Source organism: Prionailurus bengalensis, chromosome B4 (genome assembly GCF_016509475.1).
Source record: "Prionailurus bengalensis isolate Pbe53 chromosome B4, Fcat_Pben_1.1_paternal_pri, whole genome shotgun sequence".
In the NCBI taxonomy this organism is placed as follows: domain Eukaryota; kingdom Metazoa; phylum Chordata; class Mammalia; order Carnivora; family Felidae; genus Prionailurus; species Prionailurus bengalensis.
In genome coordinates this window covers 60658374-60670857 of record NC_057358.1, presented here as the reverse complement: position 1 = coordinate 60670857, position 12484 = coordinate 60658374, and the positions used below count along the sequence as shown (strand labels likewise).

Here is a 12484-nt window from a genome sequence, read left to right as displayed (position 1 = left end):
AAGAATAGTGTTAGGGACAAATTCAATCATATATCCAGGAAAGCAGCAACTTTAAGAATTTCTTTTACATCTCCAGCGATGAAAAGGATTAAGTGCTGGGCAATAGTGCCAGATATTCTTTTCTAAAACCAAAGAATGTTGCTTAACACACTATTCTCTGAGTAATACAAAATGGCAAATCATATGCTCGTTTAAAGCTATTAACTAGACTTAGTTTCTTAATTTAGGTTTTATTAGATATTTATTCTAATTTTATTAAAATTTAGGTATTAATAGCATTTTCTAAGGATTATCTAAATAAATATAAATCCTTGTGAGAAATCACTATTTATAAACTCTTCATTAGAACAGGACATAATTTTCAATGGTGGTTAAAAACTATCTCTTTTAGCTACATTTATATGCATTTACAAAGATGGAAAAAAAATACATGAAATTGACAAAAGTGATCATGCCAGTGCAATTACAAACAATTTTACCCCTTTTCCCTATTTCCTACATGTTTTATAAAATAATCTGTTTACATAAGTTAATGTTTTCCCTTGATTTTTAAATATAGGAATTACAATGTTGAGATTCTATAAAATCAGAGTTTTAAATGCTACAACTATGTAAAAATTAATCACTTGTGAATCTGCAATATTGTCTAAAAAGAGACACTCTCTTGAAGGCACAGAAAATGCTGACTGATGAGAATCGCATGTAAGAACACTGATGAAGGTTCATTTGCTTGCTCATTGGGATATTTACAAAGTCTTAACTCAGGCTAAGCCCTGTGAACAAAAAGATGAAAATCTTTTCTTCCACTCCCCCCCCCCACCAGAAATTTTGGTCTGATATATGATTTTCTTTTCTTTTGGCTCATCAAAATTGAAATTCCAAAATCTGAGTGTTTCACGAGTACCCTCCAAAAGATTTATTACCAGTGCTTACTTTTAGAGCAAACAACCCCCACCTACATATTGTTAATGAACACGAAAACTTTCAAAGGTCTTGACGTTTTTGTTTTAAATGACCCCCCGAGATTTTCCACATTGGAGGATGGCCAACTGGACCACGTGCAGATAAAATAACAATACATCAAAAGGGATCGCTATTTTTCTCAGTTTTTATTTTTGCTAGTTAAAATACAGTGTTAACATTAGTTTCAGGTGTACAATATTGTAATGCAACACTTCCATACATGATCCTGTGCTCATCTCAACAAGTTGTATACCTTAATCACCATCAAAGCATGACTATTTTTACTTAGATGTCTCACAGGTTGTTTTTGTTTTTTAACTCAACACATTCAATGTTGAACACATTTCAGTGTTCCTCCACTAGGCTTCTCTATATTGGTAAATGGAATCATCATCCGCCCAGTTGCTTTAGTCAGAAAGGTAAATCTTTCTTGATTCTTGCCTCTTCTTCACTCTCATCTGGTCCATCAAACCAATGTTGATTCTAACACCAAAATATATTTCCTATCAGTACCTATCATATCATTCCACTTGGAATGCTGCAGGGGTCTTTTGATTGGCTTCTCTTCCCTCCCACACTGCTCCCTCCTCCCACTATGGTCCATTTGTTATGCAGAAGCCACTGACGTGTTAAAAACCATCAGTGAATCCCTCTGGGCTCAAAGAGCTGAATGCCTCTCACTGCCTGGGTGACACTCAACTTCTATCAGCTCAGTTCATCTCATTCTCTCCCTGCTCAGTACCTTCCAGGCATACTCATCTTCTTTTACTTCTTAAACACACCAAGCTCTTTTCCCCCTAACCTCCTGAACACACTGTTGTCCTCCCTCTCTCTGGAATGCTGTCCCCCTGGCCAACCAAACAATCTACAGTATTCTCACTGGCCTACACACTCTCTTGCAGAGAACAGATGCCTAATAATAATGTTGAATGAACGAAGGAACTAATTTGGAATAATGGATAAGCTCCCCGAAAGAAAACAAGGCCAAATGTCAAAGTTCACAGCCACTTAAAATCAAGTAAAGTAGAAAAACCTAGAAAGCTACACTACCTTTTTTACCTTGGGCCAGTACCACCGTATCTTGCATTTTCTTGTACCTGTTCAGGCACTGGCGAAGATCTTCTATTTTCCGATCCTATAATAAAATCAATTATCATCTTTAATACTATTGATTTTAAACAGTAAAACTGTGACACAAAGAATAAGTAGACATGAATTATTTACATTATCCAAAGAAGACTTCTAGACTTTAGTAAAACTGGTAATATCTAGAATAGTTTTCCTACGTACATCAGAGATAGAGAAGAAGTACCTCTAAATTTAGAGATCCTATCCTTCAGCTGCCATCTTTAAAAAACAAAAACAAAACAAGGTAATAAGATACAAAACAAAAACAAACAAAAAAAACCAAGAATAAAATCAACTTTAATCATTCTCCTCTCCAACTTCTAGGTCAGATCTTGAAAAAAAGGTCTACACCTGCTGTCTTTATCAGCTGTCATCAGTCACCATCTGACTTTTTCCTTCACAAAACACTCAGCCAAAGTTGCTTCAATTAGTCATTAGGGATTTTCTATTTACTGAAATAATGAACACTTTTCATCCTTTGTCTAATTTGACCTCTGTTTGGTACTTGACTGACCCCACTCTTTCCTTCTTTGTTCCCTTTTCTTTCCACTCTTTCTTTTCTTCTATTTTGATTTCTTAATCCCTTGACCAGATAAGATATTCTACTTCTACAACCCCCACTATCTGGCCAACCCAGATCATGAAATGATAGCACTTCCAGGTTTTGTCCTTTACCCTCATTCTGGTGGATTATAAAGATGGGCTCCCTAGCTTCTCCCTCACTGATTTTGGGCTTGTCCATGTGACTTACTTTGGCCAAAGAGATATAAACAAATGTGGTGCAAGGAAAGGCTTGAAAGGTATTTATCTGCACATTAGGGCTTGCCCTCTTTTTTCTGCTCTAGGGAACCTTGTAAGCACCATGTGAAGAAGCATAGGCTAGTCTACTAGAGGATGAGAGATCATTTGGAGAAGAGACATCCCAGACGGGACCAACCTATACAAGTCGGTTAATCACCAGACAGGTGAATCACATCATTCTAGACCATCCAGCCCCATCCTAGCCACTGGCTAACTGCAGAGATCTGCAAAGCCAGCCCAGACCATAACAATTACCTAGCCAACCCTCAGATGTATGAGAAATAATGTATGTGATTGGTCTTGGAGCAAAAGCTAACTATACATCAATTACAGTTTAATCCCCAACAATCTATAATTCTGTGCTTCTCCTAAAATTGATGGGGTCCATTCCCTACCAATCTGTAATTCTGCATTAATCCTAAAATTTAGACTCACTTTCTATGAGAAATCTCCTTTTAGATGTCCCATGAGCACATCAAATTGAATGTACCTAAAATTAAACTCATTATTTGCCCTCAGTACTTGAGCCTCTTGCTTGGATTCCCTTAACTCTTTGAGGGCACTATCATTCACTTTGCTACTCAAACTAGAAACTTATTCTCAAATTCAGATTTAAAAAAATCTTGTCAATCTGTAAATTTCTGGAAAACCTTACCACTTCACTTCTACTGCTGTATTTCAACCCCTCTTCATTTCTCACCTAGACTATTTAACAGCCTCTTAATTTTTCTGTCCTAACTCTGCCTCCCTTACTCTTGCCTCCATTTTGCCACTAGAGTTCGCTTTCTAAAATGACAATTTAAATCATGTCACTGCCCAAGGTCTACAGTTAATACCCCAAATGATTAGCTTAGCACTCCAGCTTGCCTAACACCTCATAGCAGCTCCCCTGTCAGCCTCATCTACCCCTCCACCTGTTATATCATTCTGAACTTTCCTAGGATGCACTGGTTGCCTCAAGCCTTGCTTTTGAGACATGTTCTGGGTAACAGATACTTTCCCTAGAAGCTTTCATTTTCCTAATGAACAACTCTTGCTTTTCCTCAGGTTTTGCTCAAATATGGCCTCTTTGAAGCTCTCTGGAACTACTAAAAACTTGTCACCCTTGGTGCTCCTAAAGCAGATTGAGGATCTAAAAAACCCTCAGTCAACATTGGGAGTTTTGTTTGTTATTGTTGCTCTTTGGGCAGAGGGAAATTAAAACCGAATGAATTTCAATGATTATTTTTAAAAAGTAAAAGCTATGGGGGCACCTTGCTAATGACTTTCCTTTGTATTCAATAGTAGGAAAGACTAGTAAAAAAGAAACCACATGGGTGACAGGACAGTGAGTTTATTTCCATATAAGAAAGAGCAAATAAAGAAAATGAAAGGCAAAAATATAGAGAGAAGTAAGAGAAAGACACAAGATGAGAGAAAAAGATCAAGACAAAGTTCTTTGGCATTTGCTTGTTTTTTACTTCCTTGAAATTAATCTTTTCTCGGGAAAATGCCTCCTTGTTCCATTCATTAAGGAACATGAGGTAAAAGTAGTTCTGATGACAGGAGCTGAAATCAAGTGTTGCTGCCACTTGGATATATGGCTGATCATGCAGGCCACCAAGAAACACCTTGTTTTAGTAGGTAATTGTGTCCCTGCTCTAAGCAGGATGAAGTGAGAGAAGCAACTGGGAGAAAAGAACTCCCAGAGACCTTGGCCATTTGGCCGGAGTACCTAAAACAGGGCCTGGGGCCATACTTGATTTCATAGTGCCTGTGCCTCTGTTTTCTCGTATGTCATCTCTCAGGAGAAGAGAGGCAATCCCTGATGTGAAAGAATCCAGGAACGAGAAGGAAATAACACGAATAAAATCAACACCATCACGAAGCTACAGCTGTCATGGGCCACTTCCTTCAGGGTTCACGTTAGCCTAGGATTTCCAGTGACCACACAAAGGGTGCACCATGGACCATATCCTTTCTCTCGTTTCCTACCCGCATATAAAGAAATGATCTGAGAGCTTGAACATTTTCTAAATTCATGGAGAGGAGGGGAGGGAATTCTTAGTGGAGCCAGCGCTGCTGGCTGCCATTCTTCTGTACATAATCCCAATTACATCTGCCAACACTGAGCAGGGGCACACTTGTGTAGAAAGGGAGAACGGCTGTCCCTCAACTTCAGCAGTGTTTAGCCTATGTTCTTTCAAGGTGACATATCTCAAGAAAGTGCAGGGAATGATCACAATGGTGTTACACATCCATATAAATAATTTCATCTAGATACCTTTTCTTCATTTGCTGCCATCAAAGACTCCACAGCCTTTTTCATTTTTTGTACTTCAATATCTGAAAATATCACAACATCACAAAAGAGTTCACGTTAGTTAATAGGTGTGACAATAACAAGAGGCTGCCTCTTCAGACTGTAATGTTTTAATGAAACTTTTACCATCCATATCCTCCTTTTAGGGAAAATCTGAAAAATGAACACCTTCTATCTCACCCGAACGGTCATCGCTAACAATAAGGGTAAGTGAGAGCTAACTACCCTCTCTAGAAGCAAAACAAAATCTTCATGAGAACACTGAACATGAAATTTCAGTGCTATAACAATGAAAACATGGAGTTTTCCAAAAAAGAAACCTAGAAAGCAGTGGGTGAAAGCAATGAACAGTGTACATGATGACAGAAGCAGAGAAATGATACTCCGTTTTAACCAATATGGAGACATGAATGGTAAGAGCCTGATGGAATGTGGCATTTATATGAGTAGTCATGCTAAGCAGCTGATTGTAGGTTCCACACAGAAGGATAATAAGCACTTTGCTTCATCTATAAACATCATTTCCAATACTATTTTAAAACATAAAAGCCAAAGTAAGGTAAATGTGATTTTCCTTAAAATTTGATGGCCTAATAGAAAAGCATGTTACTTTAATAATAAAAGAACAAATATTGGAGCTCCTGGGTGGCTCAGTCAGTTAAGTGTCTGACTCTTGATTTCAGCTCAGGTAATGAATGACCTCGTGGTTGTGAGATGAAGCCTGTGTGGGGCTCCCAACTGGGCTTGGAGCCTGCTTTGGATTCTCTCTCCCCACCTTCCTCTGCCCCTCCCCCACTCAAGTGTGTGCCCACGCCCATCCATGTGCACTCTCATAAATAAATAAATAAATAAATAAATAAATAAATAAATAAATAAATAAAATATTTTATGATAGAAAAGTCAACCTAAAATGAAATCGCAAATTAAAAAAATTCAATAGAGAAAAAAATTCACCTAAGTTACCTGCTTCTGAGGGAAAAAAAAAATATTACTTAAGATAACTTTTAAAACAGTGGTGCATCATAAACACTGGCATAACATTTTCTCTTTTTTTGTTGTTAAAGTTTATTTATTTTTGAGCAAGAGAGAGAGACAGAATGTGAGCAGGGGAGGAGCTTTGAGACAGAGGGAGACACAGAATCCAAAGCAGACTCCAGGCTCTGAGCTGTCAGCACAGAGCCTGACATGGGGCTCAAACTCACAGACCACGAGATCATGACCTGAGCCGAAGTCAGACGTTCAACCAACTGAGCCACCCAGGTGCCCCTAACATTTTCAATTAAGGTATATTCTGTAGAAATTGCTTTTTTCTTTTTCTTTTCTTTTTTTCTTTTGTGATGCCAAATTCCTTTGACTTAAGAATTCAGTATCTAAAAGCAAAGAGCCCATTAAGGATTTATCTTTATGCTGCACTGTATGATCTGGGTTCTGTTGGTCAGCCTAGGTACAATCTCATTTCGAACATCAAGAGGTTATGTTTAATTCCTAATGCAGATCTCAGTGAAAAAGTGAGCTACAAAACATTGACAAGTCATTTTAATTTTCTCCTCTGACCCTGTATCTCCTGGACTACAAAGAAAACGCTCTCTCACCTCCACTACTACTCTGAGTGCTCTGTTGTATCCTGTGGAGCAAAAGGACTAAATCAGAAAAAATGCAAAATGACCTTTTTACTCCTTGTTTTTATTGTTTCTTTATTTACCCTCTATTTACTGCACTCTGAAGAAATGGAGAGCTTATTGATGAAGCAACTTTACATCTTTGGTGAGATAAATGTTTTAAAACACATGCAAAGAACAGTCCAAGTAGTACTTTTGGTGAATGTAAAGGCTGATGGAAATACACCAAAAACCTTACTTTTGTCTTTGAGCTTCTTTTTAAAATTTTCATCTGTGCAGGAAAACCCATCGAATTGGAAGTTAGTATACATTACAACAATGAATATTTTAAAAGCACTATCATTTAGTTTCCTTTCACCTAAGATAAAGAAATGCTAACCTTATAAAAATTGAATATTAAGCACTATTTTGTGACTTTACAAATGGCACTACAATATATAATGCTCTGTGTAAGGTTAGAAAGAGAATCGAATATAATTAATCAAAAGAACTAAATTTGAGTTCTTACCTCTGTCAATTTTCTTGTATAAAATGGAGTACATATGCACTCCTTACACTATACATGGTGAAAAACCCACTAGTGATGCTTTGGTTGTTTTTACATTTCTATTACAGTTCAATATATGGCCCCTGAATGTGCCTAGTACATTGCTTATGTCACATGAAACTCACCACTCAAATTCAACAATACTGAAATAAATGGTCTATGTCCTCAATAAGGAGGAGTCCACTGACCATGCAATTAGATGTTATGCCAACATCAGACTGCCATGAACTTTTTAAACCCTGCTCTCAACCCTCATATTTACCTGGTTGGACATTGGTAACAAGCATTTCACAGACCAGTATCAGTCTTTGGATACCACTACTCTAGCCCACAAGTCCTATGATTCCATTTTATTCTTTTTTTTGTTTCTTAAGATTTTATTTTTTTTGAAGTTATCTCTACACCCAATGTGGATCTTGAGCTCACAACCCCAAGATCAAGAGTCACATGCTCCACTGACTGAGCCAGCCAGGCACCCCTCCATTTTATTCTTAAAACCCTACAAGAATGACCTGCCCAAGAATGTCCTTTAAGGACACACAATTCTGGAGGCACCTGGCTGGCTCAGTTGGTACATCATGTGACTTTTCATCTCGGAGTCATGAGCGCAAGCCCCATGTTGGGCGTAGAGCTTACTTAACACACAAACACACACACACACAAATTCTATGCCAAAATACACAAGGGAAAAAAATCCATTTTCCTCAATATTTGATGAATTGAGTTCTCTGATCCATAGTGGAATGCAATAACTACAGGTATATAAAGCCAGGATATTCTAGAGCCAAGAAAGACATTAAAGGTAACCTAATTCAATGGCTTCATTGCACAATGATGTTACCAACTTTCACATAATACAGATAAATATACTAAAGCTACACTAAATGCAATTTTTTTTTGTTTCAAAAGAGTCAGAAGTTGCTTTGGTTTTCTGCAGTGCCACAATAATCTTTAACAGCAAAGAAAGGTTAAATTGAACCTAGTGTTGTCAGGTGTTATGTGCATTTATATTTCCAAATATAATATAAAAACCACATTTCATTCTAGTTATTTTCTTTCAAGTATAATGTACATTAAAATTTACAGTCCATACAATTTTCAAAACAAACCTCCTCAATTATGAGAACAATTTTGATAAATTCATATACTTTTTCAGAACGAGAATTCCCGTTTTTCCTTTCTAGCAGGTGGAGGGCTCAATCCACAGTCAATTTTCACTGATTTTCCAAAGATGCAGAGTCTTTTCCTCTCTTCTCTCAAAAGGGCAGGCAAGGTTTCTAAATCTCCTACTTTGTGCTGTTTCAAGTTCAGTTCAGAGGAAAATAATCTTGGGGCATAATGATGGTTCCTTTTAATGCTCTCAGACACTCCTTTATACTGCAATTTGAACAAGAACTCTTTCATGAGAATTTACAACTTGGTAATCTAAAATAAATATCCGATGAAGTACAGAGCTACCCCTCTCCAGCTGCTGAAGAGGAAGTTAACAGATCCCCAGGCACAGGCAAGAGTCTCAGGATTCCCTGCTGTCCTGGGCTTATATTGTTTCTACTCCTCTGCCCTTTCTCTGGAATTAAATATCCACTAAAACTGAGTTCTTGTACAAAGAGAGGGAGCATAGGGAGGGCTGAGTAGGGAGGGTTTCAACAAAGATAACAAATGTCAAATGTATATAGCTACCTCGATCAAGAATTTCCATCCCTTCTCCTTTCATCTTGCACACCAATTTTTCTTGTAGCCTTTTTACTTCAGATTCCTTCTCTTCTAGCTGTTCTTTTAAAGATGCCAGTTCGTCCTACAAATGACAAATTTGTTTTAAAACAGATTATGGCCAAAAGAGAATATTCAGGGAGCGTGTCAACTCTTAAATCAATAATTAGTTTTTGTGAATGAAACAAACAATTAAAAAAAAAAAACGACAGGGATCTAGATGCAGACTTCAGAAATCAGACAGTGGCAATGGGAAGCAGGAAGCAAGACAGTATGAAAGTCAATGTACAATAATTCTGGTATAAGTATTTCAGGCTTCTGTGTGACCAAATTAAAACAAAACCTTTTAAAGTATAATTAGGACCGAGGTGGCCCTAATGTTTAAATCTTATGTTAAATAAATTAAAAAAAAAATCTCCCCAAGTTAATCAAGGATGATAATCAAATTAGACGCTTAGTGTCATAAAAGCAAAATAAAATGCAAATTGCAAAATATATATTAAGACTTGACTGAGATTTATTTAGTATTCCTAGATGGCACTTATGTTCACTGGACAAGGTAGAGCTTAATTAATGGTAGCAAGTGATGAACAATGTTAGCCAAAAAAATGGGACTAAATAATTCATCCTCAACCCCAAACTAAAGGAAGAGAATCTCTAACAACACTGGAAAAAAAAGACTGAGCAAACAGATTTTAAATCCCCCTCTTCTTTTTTTACTACACAGCTATTAAAGATTCCAAGTCTGATGTTCTATTTGCTAATGGTTTAATTTTCAGTTTAACTTTGGTGAAGAACTTAGCATTAGCAAATTTAAATTTTGCTGGTTGTATTGAACACAGAAAATAAAGCTATGCAGTGCTAATAAATGCTCTTTGATATTCAATAAACATTTTATTTTTAGTCTCTAAGTGTATTATGTTTAGTATTATGAGAAGATCTCTAATAAAGCCAGAAACTTGGCTCCATACTTTTCACTTATGATAGGAGTGGAGACCGAGTATAAGGAATTTTCAGTAGCACTGGCTAGAAGCTTCTTTTAAGCAGTAATTTCAATTCACTGCCATGATACAATTAACTGCTATATACATTTACCTTCAAGAAAGCCCCAAAGGAAAAAGCAATCTTTACTACTGCTACAAAACAGATTTTTTTCATAGGTGCATTTTTGCAATTATTTTACCATGCTTGGATCTCAGACACGCTAAGAGGGTTGAGATTTAATTTATAAATGAATACGGTTTATTGTTTTCACACTAATTACGTCATACGTTTCTGAAAACAGTATTAGGGATCTCATTGTCCCTTTCATCAGCTTTAGATGTATTTTTAAAAGGCAGATGACACACACAAAATGAATGCACATGCTACTAAAAACACTATCACAGCAAAACAGCACAAGCCAGAAAGCAACAGGCCCAGGACCCCATTACCCAAAGTCTACTACACCTTCAGTGACTCCCATTTTCGCTCCATCCGCTGCTTTTCATACTGCATCTGACCCACCTTGATTTTCATGCTAGAAAGTTTGGCCATTAAAGACTGGTAGAGAGACAGAGGTGTGAAAGAAAACTATAGATAGAAAAAGACAACCCTAAATAACCAAGAAAATAGTATCAGTTTATAAAGGAGGTTAGGTAATTAAGAGAAATAACAGGTTATGTTTTACTAGATTAGTTAAGCCCGATTTTTATTCAGAATAGTAGTGCTTCAATTCAAGAAGGTCTCCAGCTTGGGGAAAACTGTTCATTCACTTGTAAAATAACCTTCTTTATCATACACTAGGTTGAAAACTTATTTATATTATTGATCACAGGTAAGTAGTGAGTCAAGTGTTTAAACATTTTTGTCATTGAGAAAACTTACTTTGGTTGATTTCAGCTTTTTTTCATACTGAAGTCTTTCATTGTCCATTTCACTGACTCTTAACCTCAAATCATTGATCTCTTGCATTAGCCCCTGTCAAAAAAAGGAAGCAATGAAATATATCAGGAAAGCAGCAACACGCTAATTTATACCAAGATAGATAGATAGGACCCGTCATTTACAAATATGCTGTCATAATACAATGTTATATTTGGAATAGGAAAAAGAAAATAATCCAAAAGTTTTCATAATACAGATATTTCTTCTACTGCCGCTTTCTAAAAAAACTAATTTGCTTGTAAAATTTGTCTAAGTGTTCTGAGAAACAGTGACATATTTTTGTCTAGAGCCCAGAAAAGGAAATTAGAATGCTAAATAATACCAACTTCAAGTATTGTGAAGGAGATGATTTTTTTTTTTTTTTTTTTTACTATAAGCCATGAAGACCCCACCAACAGTTAATATGTTTTTGTTCCTCATCTTACAGGTCCCTATTCCTGAGCCACAAATTAACATGACAGAACACAATTACACAAAATGCCATAAAAAAGAATAGAACAATGGTAAAAGAGATAAAACTTTAACGAGGGGTTATTCTAAACTTCTATGTGTAATGATTCACACATAGGGAAAGGGATGCCACAAGGAAATACACTTTCCAGAAAACCCACAGGCTTTTAAATTGGACGTGGTTTCGGGGCACCTGGGTGGCGCAGTCGGTTAAGCGTCCGACTTCAGCCAGGTCACGATCTCGCGGTCCGTGAGTTTGAGCCCCGCGTCAGGCTCTGGGCTGATGGCTCGGAGCCTGGAGCCTGTTTCCGATTCTGTGTCTCCCTCTCTCTCTGCCCCTCCCCCGTTCATGCTCTGTCTCTCTCTGTCCCCAAAATAAATAAACGTTGAAAAAAAAAAATTAATTAATTAAAAAAAAAATAAAAAAAAATAAATTGGACGTGGTTTCTTGTAAAATGGGGGAGAGTATTACTTAGCATTATTACACAATAACTACTCATTAGTTATTATTTCAATTATTAATACAATATTTCAATAAGAGGATATCTATTTTCACCTTTTATCAATGAGGTTGTGAACTGTGTGACATCATTTAATAACATCATGCTTGTGATTCTTTATCTACACATTCAAGAGTCATGTTTAAGGAAAATGTCAGTTTCTCCCATTTATTAATCATCCTTGCATAATGTGAATTCTTAGTGATTTTCCTTCATCTTTTTTATGTATATCTTTCCACTTTCTCATAGTTAAAGAGCTTTGAATTCCTATTTGGTATTGTTTTATTTTACCTCTAGAAACAATGACAATTTGAAAAGAAAAAGAAATAACTGAAGAAAACAATTATAAACCGAGGTCATTTTTCTATTTAAAAAAAACCCTACCCAAGTATACTTGGAGGCAACACTGTTGGTATGAATATAAATCTCCAACATGAACTGTAATAACCCAAGCTGGAAAATCTGGAAATAGTTCCTTAATATAAAACTTTAAAAACTGGAATACAAATTATTTCCAACTAATTTCTTATCAGAATTT

The 12484-nt window shown here is 36.4% G+C and overlaps 1 protein-coding gene across 24 annotated transcripts in view; it reads right to left on the bottom strand.

Moving 5' to 3' along the window:
* The window catches only part of PPFIBP1 (PPFIA binding protein 1), a 176425-nt gene that overhangs the window by 29835 nt on the left and 134106 nt on the right, over positions 1 to 12484 (bottom strand). For 6 of the 24 annotated variants that reach the window (XM_043561643.1, XM_043561648.1, XM_043561642.1 and 3 more), the window contains 6 exons: positions 10937 to 11029; positions 10520 to 10612; positions 9041 to 9155; positions 7052 to 7084; positions 5156 to 5217; positions 2014 to 2098 (listed from right to left, as the gene is read on the bottom strand). In XM_043561643.1, coding sequence (XP_043417578.1) covers positions 2014 to 2098; positions 5156 to 5217; positions 7052 to 7084; positions 9041 to 9155; positions 10520 to 10612; positions 10937 to 11029 — 481 coding nt within the window. The remainder of the gene's footprint in view (positions 1 to 2013; positions 2099 to 5155; positions 5218 to 7051; positions 7085 to 9040; positions 9156 to 10519; positions 10613 to 10936; positions 11030 to 12484) is intronic. The other 18 variants (XM_043561653.1, XM_043561654.1, XM_043561657.1 and 15 more) reach the window with 7 other exon arrangements.